This window comes from Cyprinus carpio, chromosome A23, assembly GCF_018340385.1.
Source record: "Cyprinus carpio isolate SPL01 chromosome A23, ASM1834038v1, whole genome shotgun sequence".
In the NCBI taxonomy this organism is placed as follows: domain Eukaryota; kingdom Metazoa; phylum Chordata; class Actinopteri; order Cypriniformes; family Cyprinidae; genus Cyprinus; species Cyprinus carpio.
In genome coordinates, this window is record NC_056594.1 from 16374579 (window position 1) to 16391883 (window position 17305).

A 17305-nucleotide genomic window follows, 5' to 3' on the forward strand; every position below is an offset into this window, starting at 1 on the left:
AGTATTCTGAATGAGATAGTTCCCTCATCTGAAAGTTTTTTTATCATCAGAGGAAGTGAGACTATGTCCACAAACCATGCACAGAATTTCTTCTTTCCTGAAGACGGTAGTCTGCCTGTAGTGGCTTAAACATCCACCTTGACTTGAATCTAAGTTGCAGCTGAATTCAGCTTTTCTGGACACGTTTATCCTTAAACTAAGTCTACCTAAACTACCTACAGTAAGTCCAAATGTGGTATAGGGTAATTTATTGATGAGTCAAATAAATAACCCTACCACATTTGGACATTTGGACTTAGGTATACTAGTTCTGTACATTCATTTTGTCTGTCAAGAAATTTTTTAAGGTTTATATTTTGTTTGTGTTATCAAATTGTAGATGGAATTGTATTAACAAGAGTCTTTGTATTTTTAGGCAAACAGACCATGCAAGTCACAAAATTATATAATTTATATTTTTAGATAGAAAGATAAATCAACTTTCAACTTAATATTTTCACTATTTTCATTTTCATTTCAATATTTCAATATTTCAATATTTAATTTAATATTTTTAAATAATATTTAAATAATATTAACGGTTAAATAATATTTTAATTTATCATTTCACTGTTCTTAACTTAAATAATACTTTCATTAAATATTTATAATTTTTTTTAATTATAGCGCATAGGATGATTCCGGATGCAGTTCGATCTCACCCGGAAGTGCGAGCTTGTTTTTGTTTTGAATGAAGCGAGTAGTGTGGGCATATGGATCCGAGGATAACTGTATTCTAAAGGTATTGTTTTTCCTGTTAAATGTCAACAATACACATTTTAAGTCCCTTCCTGCTAGTCTGTTGAAAGAACTTTAGAAACGAATTGAAATCCTGAGTATAGATGTCGCACACCTCGATAAGAAAACATCGCGTTTATTTTCGTCGTGTGCAACAGTATCGCTGTGTTTCAAAACCTAGTCAGCTGCCTACCTAGACAGAAGTTTTGGGAAGCATAGGCGTGTCATCCAGAATTGGTATGTCCTTGTTCAGCTCATCCTGCCTAAAATGCTGTCTAGGTAGGCAGCTCACTGACTTTGTAATAGCAGCACATGCAATAAGTCTCCATGACAACTGGATTTAATTATCTAAGTGCGCGCCTTTCTCATTTCTTATGAGACGAAGAATGTATTGGTGAATGTGTTATGTTCATAAACTTCTGTGCCTTTAAAATGTCACAAGGTTGACAATTTTATAGTTTATTTGAACTATTACTAACTTTATGACTGTTTAATAAAATGTAGTTTAATGCTAATATTTCTGCAAATATCCAGTTTTCAGTAATTAATTTACTGACAAACCTAGCAAAATATAAATTTGGTAAAAATACATTTTAATAGCAATTTAAATAATAAAATAATTGTAAAAATCTGGCACGGGGGGCTATTCATGTAAGCATATTTTAGATTAGATTCAACTTTATTGTCATTGCACATGAAAGGTACAAGGCAAAGAAATGCAGTTAGCATCTAACCAGAAGTGCAATAAGCAGTAAGTACAAGATATACAGTGTCTACAATATGTTACAAATTTACAATAAATATACAGATAAGGCAGTACTATGGACATAATTTACAGATTTTTAAATACTATCAGCATGATATACAGATAGGTGTACTATGAACATACTGTACAGATGGATTAAGTAATAAGTGTATGAACACTATAAGCAGACTATGAACATAATTTGCACTAGTGCAATGGACAGTAAAAAAGTGCATAGAAAAATATTCCAGTGTGCAAATGGATTAAGTCTATAAAATATTATTTTACTAAAATGTAAAAAAAATGGAGGGAGAGAATAAATGCAGAACGTTTGCTTTTATTTCCATATTCCATATTTTACAAAGAAAGCTGTAAATAAATAATTATTTTTTATTTATATATTTTTTTTATGTTTTAAGAGCGATATCTATATTATATACACACAGAAAAAGACAGTGATTTTTGTTTCATATATATTTTTAGTCTCATATATTATCATATATAAAGGCACCCTTGACCCCATTGTCCTATCCCTCTAACCCAGCACCACCATCCTCATGATGAACTTCGAGGGTCTGGACCCGGGTTTGGGCGAGTATGCGCCAGGCCTGCATGGTGGTCTGGAGCCCGGTCTGGACTCTTCAATGGACCCGCGGCTCGACCCGGCACTGCTCCAGGCCGTGGAGCTCGACCCCGACTCGCTGGCTGTTCCCGTATCTGAGTCCATGCACATAGTAGAGGGCATGTACTCAGAACTGCACAGTGTGGCTGCTGAAGTGGGGATCCCTGTGACGGCAACACACTTCGACCTGCAGGAGGAGCTGCTGTGGATGGGGAACCACCGGGTAAAGTCTGGAATAATTAGTGTTTTTTTTTTTAAAGAAGTCAGTTATGCTTCTCAAGGCTTTGATTCAAAAAATATTCTTACAATTTTAAATTGTAATAATTAAACTGTTTTCTATTTTAATATATTTTACGATAGCAAAGCTTAATTTTCAGCAGCCATTACTCCAGTCTTTATTGTCACATGATCGTTCAGAAATTATCCTAAAATGCTGATTTGGTGCCCAATTATTAATAATGGTGCTTTTTATGATCAATATTGACAACAGTTTTTGCTGTTCAATATTTTTGTGGAAAACTTTTGATCAATTTAACGCATCCTTTCTGAATAAAGGTATTAATTTCTTCTTCTTTTATTTAAACTTACACCATCATTTAAAAGATCGGGTTGTCACGGTTTCCACAAAAATATTAAGAATCACATATTTTTCTTGAGCAGCAAATCAGCATATTAGAATGATTTCTGAAGGATCATGTGACACTGAAGACTGGAGTAATAAAATATTCTACTTTGCCATGACAGGAATATATTAGATTTTAAAACATATTCAAATACAAAACACTTTTTTAAAATTGTAATAATATTTCACAATATAATGGGTTAACGGGGTTTTTTTTTTTTTTTTTTTTTTTTTTTTTTATCTAATAAATGCACCCTTGGTGAGCATAAGGGACTTCTTCAAAAACATTTAAAAAATACATAATTATTCCAAACCTTTGACCGGCAGTGTATGTCATCTACTCAAATAATATGCAGAGCTATAAAATGAATCAGTATACCCAGCAAGTGTTTTAACCCAGCATTTTGCATGAATGGATAAATGTTTCTATTGAAGTTGGGAGATTTAAGGCTAAAGTTTAATCTCACTCCAAAAATTCAGCTGTGGTTTTGATAGCCATGGAACGCATCATCTCTGATGAACTTCCACATTGAGGAAGTGATGTCACTTTGTTCACAAGCGTGAGCCGCATTACTGACTTGGGTGTGTGTGTGTTTGTTCTTTCCTTTCCTGTTTCATAACAGGGACATGCAAGTTCCTTCTTTGGTCCAACAATGGGCCGCTACTCCTCTTTCCAGGTGCATATGACCGATGACATTCGCCACATCCAGAGTATGGACACAGGGGTGCTGTTTCTGACCAAAACCAACCTCAAATGCCTCACCCGGGGAGGTTTAATTATGTTTGATTATCCGTGAGTTGCACACCCATGTATGCTACAATTATCATTTGAAGATGTAAAAACAGGTATCATGTCCAGACTAGCACTAGACTAACCCTCAAAGGCTAATCGTCCCCTTGGAATTATAAGGTTCTATCTGCACTCTGAGTAGTTTTGAGATTTTGAGCTTCAAAGTTTTTGCATTCCATTCGACTGTATAGATACAACTTTGTTGTTTATTTAAATAAAAATTCCCAAAATGTACAGAACATTAAAAAATCCATTACATGATATAAATAAGTTGTCACAGAATAAGAATATGTGAATAACTCGATTTTGACAAAAATGTCAGATAGAACCTTATAATTCCAAGGGGACGTAATGTCATACAGAACACAGGCATATGCTGTGAAAACTGTAATAAATAGTTTTATTTGCTTATGTATGCCTATGTGTGGGTGTTCATTCATTCATTATTTATTTTTTTTTTTTTTTTAGAATGGAGGAGGGTGCCGACATGCACAGTTTGATTCTGACCGATAATAACACCTTGTTAATGGGAGGCCTGCAGAACTATGTGGCCGAATTGGACCTCACAACAGTACAGGAAACACAAAAAGTGAGAGGATACAATACTACTTCAGTAATGTTTTCAAACAAAACTGTACCTGTTTTTATATAGCATTTTATTTTTTTAAATAAAGATAAAAGAATGTACATTTTATTGTTCAGCTTAATAAAATGTATATATATATATATATATATAGAGAGAGATTTTTTTTAAGATGATGTTGAATAAATAACTTAATAACGTGAAACTTTTTCCTGACATTTCCTTTCTACTGTCGCTCTAGTTTACTGTTGAGGTGCCTGGAGTCGCCATCATGAGACAGTCCAATCGCTTCTTCTTTTGCGGTCACACATCTGGCAAGGTGAGTGAAGGAGTAAAGCGAAAATGGATGTGGAACAAATCGTTTCCTCCTTTCTCTTTTCCCGCAGAATAGAGGGATGTTGTGTATGAAAAGTTTTGCTCTGAGCTAATGTGGGAACATGCTGCCTACACTTTAGCTGTAAAAGCGGGTAGAATTCATAGGGCTTTTTTCTTTTTGTGCTTTCACACATTCCTAATTTTCTCACAGGCTGATCAGCTCAGACTATTTGGTAGTTGGATTTTTCAGCTTGTCCACAAAATTAAGTGGAAGAGCTTAATGTGCATGGATCTATCTGTCTCACCACAACAACTTATATTGTGTTCCATTGAAAATCATTGGAAAAAGATTTTGGTGTTTCAATGGTAACTGCAGTAAAGTCATTTTCCAGCATGTAGTTGACATTTATTTAAAAATAGTTTTATTTATTTACTTTTTATTTATTTATTTTGTATAACGACTAACAATTTTGAATTGATCACCATATACTGTATCTAAACATATATAAAATAGATAATTTCACTTAAAAATGTTAACCTAATTTTCCATTAATTGATTTCTGGTATAGATTTATAGATAATGACATAGTGACATTATTTTTCAAATGCATTCATCAATATGCACAACCTTATATAATCTCTGTAGTTAAATATGTAGTAATCAACATTCATTTAATCTCTTCATTGTGATTTGTGCATTTGTGTCAATTATTTGTCGTAGGTGTCTCTGCGTGATCTACGCACATTTAAAATGGAGCATGAATTTGACGCGTTCTCTGGCAGCCTGTCTGATTTTGACGTGCACGGTAACTTATTGGCGGCATGTGGCTTCTCGAGCCGTGGCCTGAATGGACTGTCATGTGACCGGTTCCTCATGGTGTATGACTTGCGCATGATGAGGGCCATCACCCCACTGCAGGTCCACGTGGATCCCCTTTTCCTCCGCTTCATCCCCACATACACCTCCCGCCTGGCTATCATTTCACAAACAGGTATGATGCATGGACTTGTATGTCACAAAGACGGTAATACTGGTGGTATTTACCTAACTGTTGTGACTGAAAGAAGAACTTTAATGTTAATATGCAGAAAAAAATACTATGAAAAATGCACAGGATAGTATTAGTGTAGATGCCACACCCCAGTCAACTGTCCCTGATGTGTCGAAGAAATGTTGGGGGATTTTTCTTTGCAACTTGCAAAGTGTTTTAGTCATCCAATAGTGGTCTTCTTTGGACTACCGTTGTTGTCCCAGCCTCATGTTTAATCTAGTTCTTTTCTTCTGAAGCTTACTGATGTTATTGCAGTTTTTCAGCATTCAAAAGTCCCACCTTACTTTCAGTTCCCCTTTGGTGGTTGTCATGTTGTCCACATAGATTTTCAGTTGGTGGGTCACATGAGCTAATCATGCTGAAGGTGCTAAACAGCATTCCAGAGAGGCATTACAAAGTACTTGGCTTGAAGACATTCTGACTCAGCATTTTCAATGCATTTAACAATTGTAATGTTCTGTATTTCCAAGTAGAAAATAAACAAAATGTAGGTAGGTTTCGATTTTATTCAAAAAAAAATGAAAATTTATTAAATGTTTCTTAAATAGTTCAGGTTAAACATAAATTATTTATATATAATGTATATAATTATTTATATATTAAGAACATTCATTTTATTTATTTATTTGTTGTGAAAAAGCCTCTTGCACTTGAGTTAGAAGTTGAATCAGACTCACTCTGTCAGTGAATCGTTCAGTGTTGTTACTGAGTTTACAATTGACTCCCTAACTGAACCGCAAACCATTTTTCCATTACGTCCAATTTGAAATAAGCACTGTTGCTGTCCTGTGCTAGTCTATTTATTATTTGGTTGTTTATTTATAAATATGCATATTTACAACATAGCTTTGCAAATTAGCAATGGTAAAAAAAAGAAAATGTTTTTTTTTTTTTTTTTTTGGTCACTGAGATCCTGGTGTGTGAGTCTGTGTCTTTGTGTCTGTAGGTCAGTGTCAGTTCTGCGAGCCCACCGGTCTGGCCAATCTGGCTGATATTTTCCACGTCAACACTGTGGGGCAGCTGCTGATGAGCTTTGATGTGTCCTCCAGCAAACAGGCGCTCTCTTTTGGGGACTCTGGTGGCTGTGTGCACCTGTGGTCCAGCGCCCCTGAGGTGTCCTTTAACAGTTACTCCAGGGAGACTGAGTTAGCCCTGCCCTGCCTGGTAGACTCCCTGCCCCAGCTGGACTGGAACCATGAGCTTATGCCTCTGTCTCTTCTGCCCATGCCCCTCACCAGTACAGAGCCACTGCTTTCTGATTGGCCCACCTCCCTTATCACGCCCAGTCCCAGGTATGACTGAGCCATCATATTTACATAATTATTAAATATACAGTAGCATTTAAAAGTGTGGAGGAAGTTTTTGAAAGGTGCCTCTAATGCTCACAAAAGCTGCATTTAATACAGTAAAAATAATAATATTGTGAAATATTAATACAGTTAATTATTATTTTTTTTTTTTAATTTTAATGTTATTTATTCCTGTGATGGCAAAACAGAATTTTCAGTAGTCATTAATCCAGTCTTCAGTGTTTTAATATTCTGATTAATATGCTTCAGAAACATTTATTATCTATGTTGAAAATAGTCATGCTGCTCTTTTATTTTTTGGATTCTTTGATGAATAAATATATACAGAATTTATTTAAAATAAAAATATTTTCTGTCATATCTTTAGTGTCACTTTTTCAATTTAATGCATACTTACTGAGTTTTAATTTCTTTCTAACCTCAAACTTTGTTCTTTAGTACACTGCATGTTTTGGTAAATGTAGTAGGTCATCTGGTTATTATATGCATACATAGAGTTTGCATACTGTGCACAATATGCATACTATATTTCGCAGAAAATTGTATAGAAGTGTGGTATTCTGCACAGTCCTTGTATCTGAGTGTTACTGTGTAATACTGCCCCCTGCAGTATGTCTCAGGGTGGGTCAAGATCCTAAGTCATACACCTGGATCAATTGTGATATTTATTAAATTTTAGCAAAAACACATTTGGTATCTCTCACTTTTTTATTCACACTAATTTCACACTAATTTACACAGGTTTTGTATATAAATTCCCCCAACAAATGACATGCAAATGGTGTTTTGTTAATGTAAATGTGTTCTTTTCACTGTCAGACGAGCCCCTCTGGTAGATCCAGAGATTCTTAGGACAATGAAAACTGTGGGCTTTATTGGATACGCCCCCAATCCTAGAACCCGTCCCAGAAACCAGGTAACAATGAGCTCTTTTCAAATGACACCTTACTTGATTCTAGTTTATATTTGTATGGTCTAAAGATGGCAAAATGCTAAACTCAGCAGATCTGACAGATTTCAGATGTGTGATCTTAATGTGTGAACATGGTAAACAATTATCAAGACAAAGATTTTCCATATGTTATAAGAAGGAAGTGCTATCTTGCAGTAATGTAGCTGATCTAGAGTCTCTGGTATGTTATTTGATAATGCGTGAAGCATTTTAGTGCAGTAATGCTGTCTAACCAGTAGTTTATTTATGCTTTTTGTCTCTGTTTTTGCCAGGTTCCTTATAAGATTAAAGACACTGAGCTTGAGTATGACAGCTATAATCAAGTCCCCGAGTCTCCCATTGGTCGAGATGAGGAACCGCATCTTTACATGGTTCCAAAGAAATACAGGAAGGTAGTGATCATCCATTGTTGTGCATAATTATACGATGATTACATATTACATGAGCTATTTTGTCCATTACAAATGTTGACAAACAAGTTCTTTTTAGATGAAATAATGTTTTATATATATAATATATATATATATATATATGGATACATATATATGCATATATAAATAAAATATAACTATTTGCATGCAATTTAAGAAGCATAAAAACTAGAGGGGGGATATGAAAACTAAGTCAATGAAAGTCTTTCTGCAGTTGAATAATAAAATATTAATCATTAATCACAATGCCCGATTGTGGGATCACTGGTGAATCTCATGTTTATTATAAACTCCTAAAACACTGGGTTTAAACAGTTCTGATTATGTGGCATATGTTTATATCAGGTGACCATTAAATATTCCAAACTGGGACTGGAAGACTTTGATTTCAAGCACTATAACCGGACATTGTTTGCTGGTTTGGAGCCTCACATACCCAACGCTTACTGCAACTGCATGATCCAGGTGAAAACACACACACACATACCATTTTTACTGCATTATATTATTATATTGAATATATTATATTTAATATTAAATACATGAAATGGTGAATTTTTCAATGTTCTTATTCATCAAGCAAACATATTATATATATATATATAATATATATAGATATATATATATAACAACACACACACACACACACACACACACACACCACACATTATACATACCCATATACACACACATATATATATATATAGTATATATATATATATATATATATATATTATATATTATAGTTACTGTATAGTTATACACATTAAATGTAATATACCTGAAACACTGATTATATACCTGAGGAATCTAAAAAAAAAATAAAAAATCCCAAATGACACCGTGTCCATTATATTAAAAAGTCCTTGGAATTTTTTGAGCTCGCTAAGGAATTTTGGGAATGCACAACTTTGGATGTTCCAGCTCCCTGGAATTTTATTAATAGTTAATTCTGTGTATGCTGTGACAGGTGCTGTACTTCCTGGAGCCAGTCAGGTGCTTGGTACAGAATCATCTGTGTCAGAAGGAGTTCTGTCTGGCCTGTGAGTTGGGGTTCCTTTTTCACATGCTGGATTTGAGCAGAGGAGACCCCTGCCAGGTACGTTAACACTTTCTTTTCAATCAGAATTCATCCCCAGCTGTATGTATGCATTCAGAGCTGTCAGCCATGCATAGCATATGCACACACACAAAGCACTTGTTTGTTCCTTCACAGGCCAGTAATTTTCTCCGGGCTTTCCGGACAATCCCGGAGGCCTCGGCTTTAGGTTTGATCCTGGCTGATTCTGATGAACAGACAGGGAAAGCCCGTCTGGGACATCTTATCCAGAGCTGGAACCGTTTCATACTTGCACAGCTGCATCAGGAAACACTGGAGCAGGAAGGGCCACAGGCATACAGAGGAGCCAGCAGCAGGTGTGGAGCTGCATCATTCTTGAATTTAATGCAATAATTTACACAAGAACGGAGTGTTTAATGTTTTGTGTCCTCAGCAGTACGCTGGGTTCCTCAGGGGAGTCTGTGATTGGCCGATTGTTTGGCTGTGAAGTGGAGAATAGCAGTTTGTGTCGCTGTGGAAAGGAGACAGTTCGCTCCTCCTTGACTCTGCTGTTTACCATGCACTACCCTGAGCAAAGATCTCTAGGTCAGAACCACCAAACTGCACATCATTCACACATGAATCCATCTTTGTAGACCAACATGGGCATGATGTACAGATGTTTAGCTAGAGTTGTATGGTTTGATTTAGTTTTTTCTGCTTCTATAAACTGTATTAATTAATTAAATAATTTGCTTTCATTTGTACAGATAAGATGATAGAGGAATATGACTTTGCAGAGATCCTGAAGAAGAGTATTTGTCTGGAACAAAGCACACAGGCCTGGTGTGACAACTGTGAGAAATACCAGCCAACAGTAAGCTTTTACACGGATATCTATATACACACGTTCAAAAGATTAAAACAAAAATTGGACTCAGTTAGATTTTTATTTTGAAAGTAATTAATTCTTTTATTTAGCAAGGATGCATTAAATTGGTCATAAATTGTAGTGAAGAGTATTTCAAATAAAGGCTGTTTAACTTGAACTTCCTAAACCAAAAAATCCTAAAAAAGAAAAAAATGCATCAGCATTTCCACAAATATGTTTAGCAGCACAACATTGAATTTTCATCATTGATAATAACAATAAATATTTATTAAGCACCAAATCAGCATATTAGAATGATTTCTCAAGGATCAATGTCTTCTGAAAATTCAGCTTTGTCATCACAGGAATAAATTACTTTTTAAGATATATTTAAAATAGAAAACAGTAATTTTTAATTGTAATAATATTTCACAACATTACTTTTTATTGTATTTTTGAACAAATAAATGCAGCCTTTTGAGCATAAAAGACTTATTTCAAAAATGTTCTTACCAAATATTACCAACCAAAAGTGTAAAACCACAAAATACTAAATATTTATGTTTTTTTAGTTGCAGACCAGGAACATCCGATGTCTGCCTGATGTTCTGGTGATCAACTGTGAGGTGAACAGCGCCAAGGAGGCAGAGTTCTGGAAGGCACAGACTGAGGTCAGACCCATATGATTGATATACAATAATGCCTTTACAGAATTCAGCCATAAATCTGCCCTTAAATGTTCTCTAATGCTTTATGCATCCATTGGAGTCATTACTTAAAGCTGCCTTAGTTACTTGATATTTTCCTGTCATATTATAATACATATAATGCATTAGCAATGCAACAGCCTGTTCATTCAGCTGATCTGTATGTTATTGGAGTGTAACACTCTAGGCACATTGATTTGTCTTAATTTTCCATTCATCTTTTTTCTTTTTGTTCACAGTATGCGTACAACAAAGCTTTGAAGAAAGAAGCATCTGAACCTCCCAAACCCAAAGAGCCTTTACCGACAGAATGGTGTTTAGAGTAAGTGTGCTGATTGTAGAAATGCATCTGTCTATATGTTTTATATATAATATATGTCATGTACAGGGAAGAGCTCTGTAGCGTGGAGGGCTTGACCTTCGACACTCAAGCGGAGGATATGAGGCACGTGTGGATCCCTCTCAGTCTGAAGATGTGCATTAGTAAGACTCAGGGCCTGGAGGTCAGCAGCCTGTCTGAAGGAGAGGAGGTGAGGAACACCTTTTCACTCTTTCAACTTCATTAACCACTCTTTCAAAGTCATTAAGATGATTATTTCCACTCTTTCAAAGTCATTAAGGTGACTCGTCTTGAGGTTATTTAAACTGACCCTGCACAAATAAATTGTGTTGTTTCTTCTCATAGCTGACTGAAAGTGAAGAGGCAGAAGGAGCGTCTGTCTATGACCTGGTTGTCACCGTGTCACATATCCAGCATGCTCGGACCGGAGGAAATCTGGTGGCACATATCAAAGTGGGCGAGACCTATCATCAGAGGAAAGAGGTGTGAGCAAATCTTTAAAGTACTTGCTAAACCTTTGACATAAAGTGTTATCATGACATGAGGGAACTGTGTTTTCTGTCTTGCTTTCAGGGAGTAACACACCAACAGTGGTATCTGTTCAATGATTTTCTGATTGAGCCCATTGACAAGGTAAAAATACCAAACATCAGGAAAATTTCATATTTCACTCTTATTACTATATATAATGGACTAGCACATTAAGTTCTGTATTCCCACTGGAAATGCATCAAATGTGACACTGAATTGTGCTGCAATATGTCTCCATTAGGCTGAATCAGCTCATTTTGATGTGAACTGGAAGGTTCCTGCTGTACTTTACTATGTCAAGAGGAACTACCATGCCAAGTATGATTTGCGAAGTATGTGATCATTTATCTCACAGAATCTACTTTTCGTCTTCTCACTAAAAATACAAATTAAATTTGCATTTTATCAAGGCTTAGAAAATGCAGTATTTAAAAAAAAAAAAAAAGTATTAATACTTTTATTTAGCAGGGATGCATTACATTGATCAAAAGTGAGAGTAAAGACATTTATAATGAAAAAAAAAATGCTTTTGAACTCTCTATTTCTCAAGAAATTCTGAAAAAAAAAAAAAATCATGGTTTCCACAAAAATATTAAGCAGATATGAAAATAATCAGTGTTTCATGAGCATCAAATCAGCATATTAGAGTGCTATCTGAAGGATCATGTGAATAAATTACATAAAAAAAAAACTAAAATAGAAAATTGTAATAATATTTCACACAAATACTCAAATTAAAATATCATAAACACAAAAAGATGCAAATGCAAAGAGCATCTGTTTTAATTATTCCTTCCTCTTCTCAATTTCCTCCTAGTTAAGAACCCTATTGATGCCAGTGTTCTGCTGACGGAGGCCTCGTTGGCACGGAAACAGAGGAAGAGTCACGCCACATTCATACCCCTCATGGTGAGCGAGATGCCGCAGGCTTCAGACCTTGTTGGATTGGATGCAGAATTTGTCACGCTCAACCAGGTCAGTGGGAAACACTTTAATGTTCTATAATTGCTGGTATTTTTTCGACATTTTGTCCTACCCCAAATTTTGAATGCTTTTGTGTGTTGCTCCTTGAACAGGAAGAGGCAGAACTGCGCAGTGACGGGACCAAGTCCACCATTAAGCCCAGTCAGATGTCTGTTGCTCGCATCACATGCGTGAGAGGCCAGGGACCCAATGAGGGAGTGCCGTTCATTGATGACTACATATCTACTCAGGAGCAGGTCACAACACTTTTTGAATCATTCTAATTGTAACATAATAGGGAAATGTCACATAATAGGGAAATTACCTTTTGAACTGATCAGGACTCATAAAGTGAGAACCACAGTTTTGTGCCTTATCAGGAGAGATGTGTTATCTGTTAGTGTCACTTGTAACAAGGATTCTTTCTGAATCATTTAATCGGAAGGTGAATCACAGGGAATAACTATTACTGTACTAGTGATTTCCACGTTTGCTTTCTGTGTTTTTGTCAAAATGTTGGAACAGGTGGTGGACTACCTGACTCAGTACTCTGGTATCAAACCCGGAGACCTGGATGCAAAGATTTCCTCGAAACATTTGACTACTCTGAAATCTACATATCTGAAATTGCGATTTCTTATCGATACTGGCGTTCGCTTTGTCGGCCACGGGTTACAGAAGGATTTCCGGGTCATTAACTTGATGGTGAGCTGAATTTATGTGAAATCGTTTTTATTTAGTATTTGGAAATGTTTTAATTGTAAACCAATATTAACCCCTTACATTTTTAGGTTCCAAAGGAACAGGTGTTTGACACCGTCTACCTCTTCCACATGCCTAGGAAACGAATGATCTCCCTACGTTTCCTCGCGTGGTACTTTCTCGGTAGGTTTCTTGCATAAACTTTCCCTCATCTCCTGACCTCATATGTAAATATCTGTGTATCAGTGTGTTTTGCTTTTTGAACATTTGTTTAGATCTGAACATTCAGAGCGAAACTCATGATAGTATCGAAGATGCACGGACTGCCCTACAGCTGTACAGGAAGTACTCGGAGCTGAGTCATAACGGAGGACAAGAAGAGTTCCGGAAGGTTCTCAAGGCTCTCTATGAGAAAGGACGCAAGCAAGACTGGAAAGTTCCAGATATTGACTCTGCAGATGGTCAAGGTAGCCCAAAAAGTACGAATCACTGACATGGCAGTGAGATTATTTCATATAATATATATTAGTGCTTATACAATATAAAAAACAGTTTAGAAAGAAAATTCGCAACACATTCACAACCGAACAGATATGGGTTTATTAAAACCTAATTTAATGCATATATAATGTATATAAAATAAAATCAAATACACAACCGATGTCCTGTGAGTTAATTTAATCCTAATATACTGTATATATAATACAATGAAATGCACATTAATTTTATATAATGTTTACTCAAAAACTGAATGCAGAATTTGTGTATTACCCATAAACAAGGCTGTCAGTAGACTTTGTAACTAACACAATGAAGTTCTGTTAAAGGAGTAGTTCACACAAAAATTAAAATTGGCTGAAAAAATAAACACACTCAATGCATCACTTGCTGGATCCTCTGCAGCAAGAAATTTAGCATTGCATCACTTGCTGGATCCTCTGCAGCCTGATGGGTGCCGTCAGAATGACAGTTCTAACAGCTGATAAAAACATCACAATAATCCACAAGTGATCCACACCACTCCAGTCCATCAATTAACATTTTGTGAAGTGAAAATCTGTGCGTTTGTAAGAAACAAATCCATTATTATTTAACTTCTGACTGTTGCTTCCGGCTAAAATAGAGTCCTGTATCCATAATATTGCTGTCTCCATTGAGAAAAGTCATATTACCTGAATCAAGGGAGAAATATGCACAGATCAAACACTGTTTACAAGCGAAAACATTTCAAATCAGTTCTGAACAAATATTCTGTGTGATGTGAGAGGACAACAGGGGATGGACTTTTACTGCTGAAGGAAGCATTATTTTGGATTATGGATTCATATTTTGGCCAGAAACAACTGTTTAAAGTTAAAACACCTTTCTAATGAATATGTTTCTTACAAACATGTAGCTTTTCACTTCACAAAATGTTAATTCATGGAATCAGTCATGTGGATTATTGTGATGTTTTTATCAGCTGTTCGGACTCTCATTCTGACGGCACCCATTCATTGCAGAAAGATCCATTGGTGAGCAAGTGATATAATGCTACATTTCTCCAAATCAGTTTCCAGTGAAGAAACATGCTAATCTACATCTTGGATGGCCTGAGAACATTTTTAGGTGAGCTATTCCTATTCGCCCAAGAAGGCCAAATATTAGCCAATTAATCATCCTTAAAAGTAGTATTGTCTGTCTCCACAAAGTATTAATTGCAGAAACTGATACATTTCAATTTAACCGCATAACAAAGCATGTGCCCTTAATTACAAAGAAAAGAAAAAAAAATCTTGCTTTCCATTATTTTTGTTTTTTTGAGTGTACAATTTTAACAAATGTTGTTTGATGAACTTCTGATGCTCTTTTCCCCTTTGCAGGTACAGCTGTGTTTCCCTCTGTGATGGGCTTATGATTAGACCCATGTTGGTTATATTCCTGCCAAACAGATGCCAGCATTTCACCAGTCATTTCTTGTTCAGCTTTTCAGTTCTCCTTTGACATCTCTTGAGCCCAGTTACACCTCTTAATGGGTATATTTCATTATCATTAGATGGCAAATCTGAAATGAGGCTTGTTATACTGTGTTAGAAATGTCTGTTTTGTTATTAAAAACTGTTGGAATCAAAGGAAATGTTAAAACATTTCATCATGTTAGGGTTTTCTCCACTGTATTGTGTAGCCTGTATGTGGTATTAAGAAGAAAATGCATAAGGAACAAGGGGGAAAAAAATCAGTTTTCAGGACTGAGACCAGATTTAAAATTCATCAAACAAGTGTTTTTTGTTTGACTCCGAAGTGGGTTTTTCACCAAGGTATTTATATTGTGTTAAAAACTACACTTACACAGGATATAAATAACGGCACACAGTATATGAATTAAGCAGTCAATGGGTTTACTGTGTTAGTTTTCTATATTGTAACAGTGATGTACACTTTCATAATGTGGCAGCTGAATAAAGACTTTTGATAAATCTTTGAGTCTATTTTAAAGCTCATTTTTTAACTGGGTGGGTTATTTCAGCAACTTCAGTAGCATTAAGGAAACCATTATTAAAAACAAGGGCTAATGCAGTCTCAAAGTAAAAAGAAATTTCAACCTGTTTATCTAAGGAATGTACTCAGATATGCCAATGAAACATTTAAACAATAAAATGCTATTCTATGAGAACACAAAAAACAGCTAAACATTCATTTAATTAAAAAAAAATTAAAACGCTATGGCAATGTATATAATTCACATACATTTCTGGTTATGCTCTGCTTTAAAATACTTCATTATCTGGATCAGAAGCTGCTCTTCTGTACAGCATATTTTCTCAAGCAATATTGATGTTTGATTTAGGATTGAATCATTCTCTTGAATTGGCTATTCTCCAAAGAAACAGTAAAACTGGTCTGAGTAGTTATAAACAAACTGATCTGAATTGCAAAAAAAATAAAAACTTGCATCTGTTGTTCTCATGTGTAAAACATGAACATTTGGGGTTCGTCCTTTATAACTGATGATGTTGCTCATACAGATTTCTCAGAAAATCTGTTGTTGTTTTAGTAAAAGTTAATGACAAACTTTTTAGGATGGACATATCTCTGGTCTGGAGCTATATATATATAACATATACAAACATTCAGTTTATTATAGTCTGTACAACCTGCACTCACAACATTTATTTTCCTAGTCTGTACTTTTCTATATAATGCCAACAAACAATTTACAGCACCACATTATAGCACAATATTTAGTACAATTTCAACTTTGCATTGTATATTGTATATCTGTCTTGTATTTTATATTGAACCTTTTTTTGCTTATGTGTATTTTAAAAATAAGGAAAACTGTTTGCTGAGCAAGGAAATTAAGAGTTTCAAGAGTTAAGAGTTAATATTTTCAGCCCAAATTTTCATAACTTTTCTGTTTTAACATTTTCCATTAAGGACCATCCACCTACTCACAGGTATTGAGTTTATTGTTGTTAGTAATTTTATAACAAGGTAAAAACTAGATGTGAGGAATGCATATATTAGATTTTAAAGACAACAACATTCATTTACTGTAACCTTGCTTTAAAATTCTCTTTCATTTAATGCAAGAATAACTGAAAATGTTTAAATATATATGTGTGTGTGTGTGTGTAAAGAGAGAGTTTTAATAGCATTTTTTGCACTTCAAAAGTGACAGCTTTGTTTTATTTTGATAAATTAAATGACATGCTAAATTTACATAATATAATTATTATGAATTTAATTGAATTTAATTAAATCTAATATCAAAATCGTAATTAATAATAATGATAATAATTATTAGAATTATTTTGTAGAAGTATTCTAAAACTATTTTAATTAGTTAATTTTCATTATCCAACTTCTGAATATAAATACACTAGGCTATAATATGTTAATATATGCATGTGTTTAAAAGTAATATTATTAAATATAACACTTGAATATTTCTATGTATTATTTTAGGTTCT

The 17305-nt window shown here is 34.8% G+C and overlaps 1 protein-coding gene across 4 annotated transcripts; it reads left to right on the forward strand.

Annotated features, from left to right (window-relative positions):
• The first annotated feature begins 682 nt into the window (after positions 1–682).
• On the forward strand, positions 683–15810 carry pan2 (poly(A) specific ribonuclease subunit PAN2). Of its 4 annotated transcripts, none has more exons than XM_042713402.1 (26): positions 683–781; positions 2067–2367; positions 3390–3559; positions 4025–4145; positions 4381–4458; positions 5176–5446; positions 6453–6798; positions 7636–7732; positions 8041–8160; positions 8545–8664; positions 9170–9298; positions 9416–9615; positions 9693–9844; positions 10009–10115; positions 10682–10780; positions 11056–11138; positions 11205–11346; positions 11502–11639; positions 11730–11789; positions 11929–12019; positions 12505–12662; positions 12764–12907; positions 13176–13355; positions 13442–13535; positions 13628–13831; positions 15215–15810. In XM_042713402.1, exons 2-26 carry the CDS (start codon positions 2080–2082, stop codon positions 15247–15249), a joined length of 3627 nt encoding a protein of 1208 aa, XP_042569336.1. In that variant the 5' UTR covers positions 683–781; positions 2067–2079; the 3' UTR covers positions 15250–15810. The 4 variants fall into 4 exon arrangements, with proteins under 4 accessions (XP_042569336.1, XP_042569338.1, XP_042569337.1 ...); XM_042713404.1 differs by having other exon boundaries at positions 13628–13819; XM_042713403.1 differs by having other exon boundaries at positions 9696–9844.
• Positions 15811–17305: the final 1495 nt, after the last annotated feature.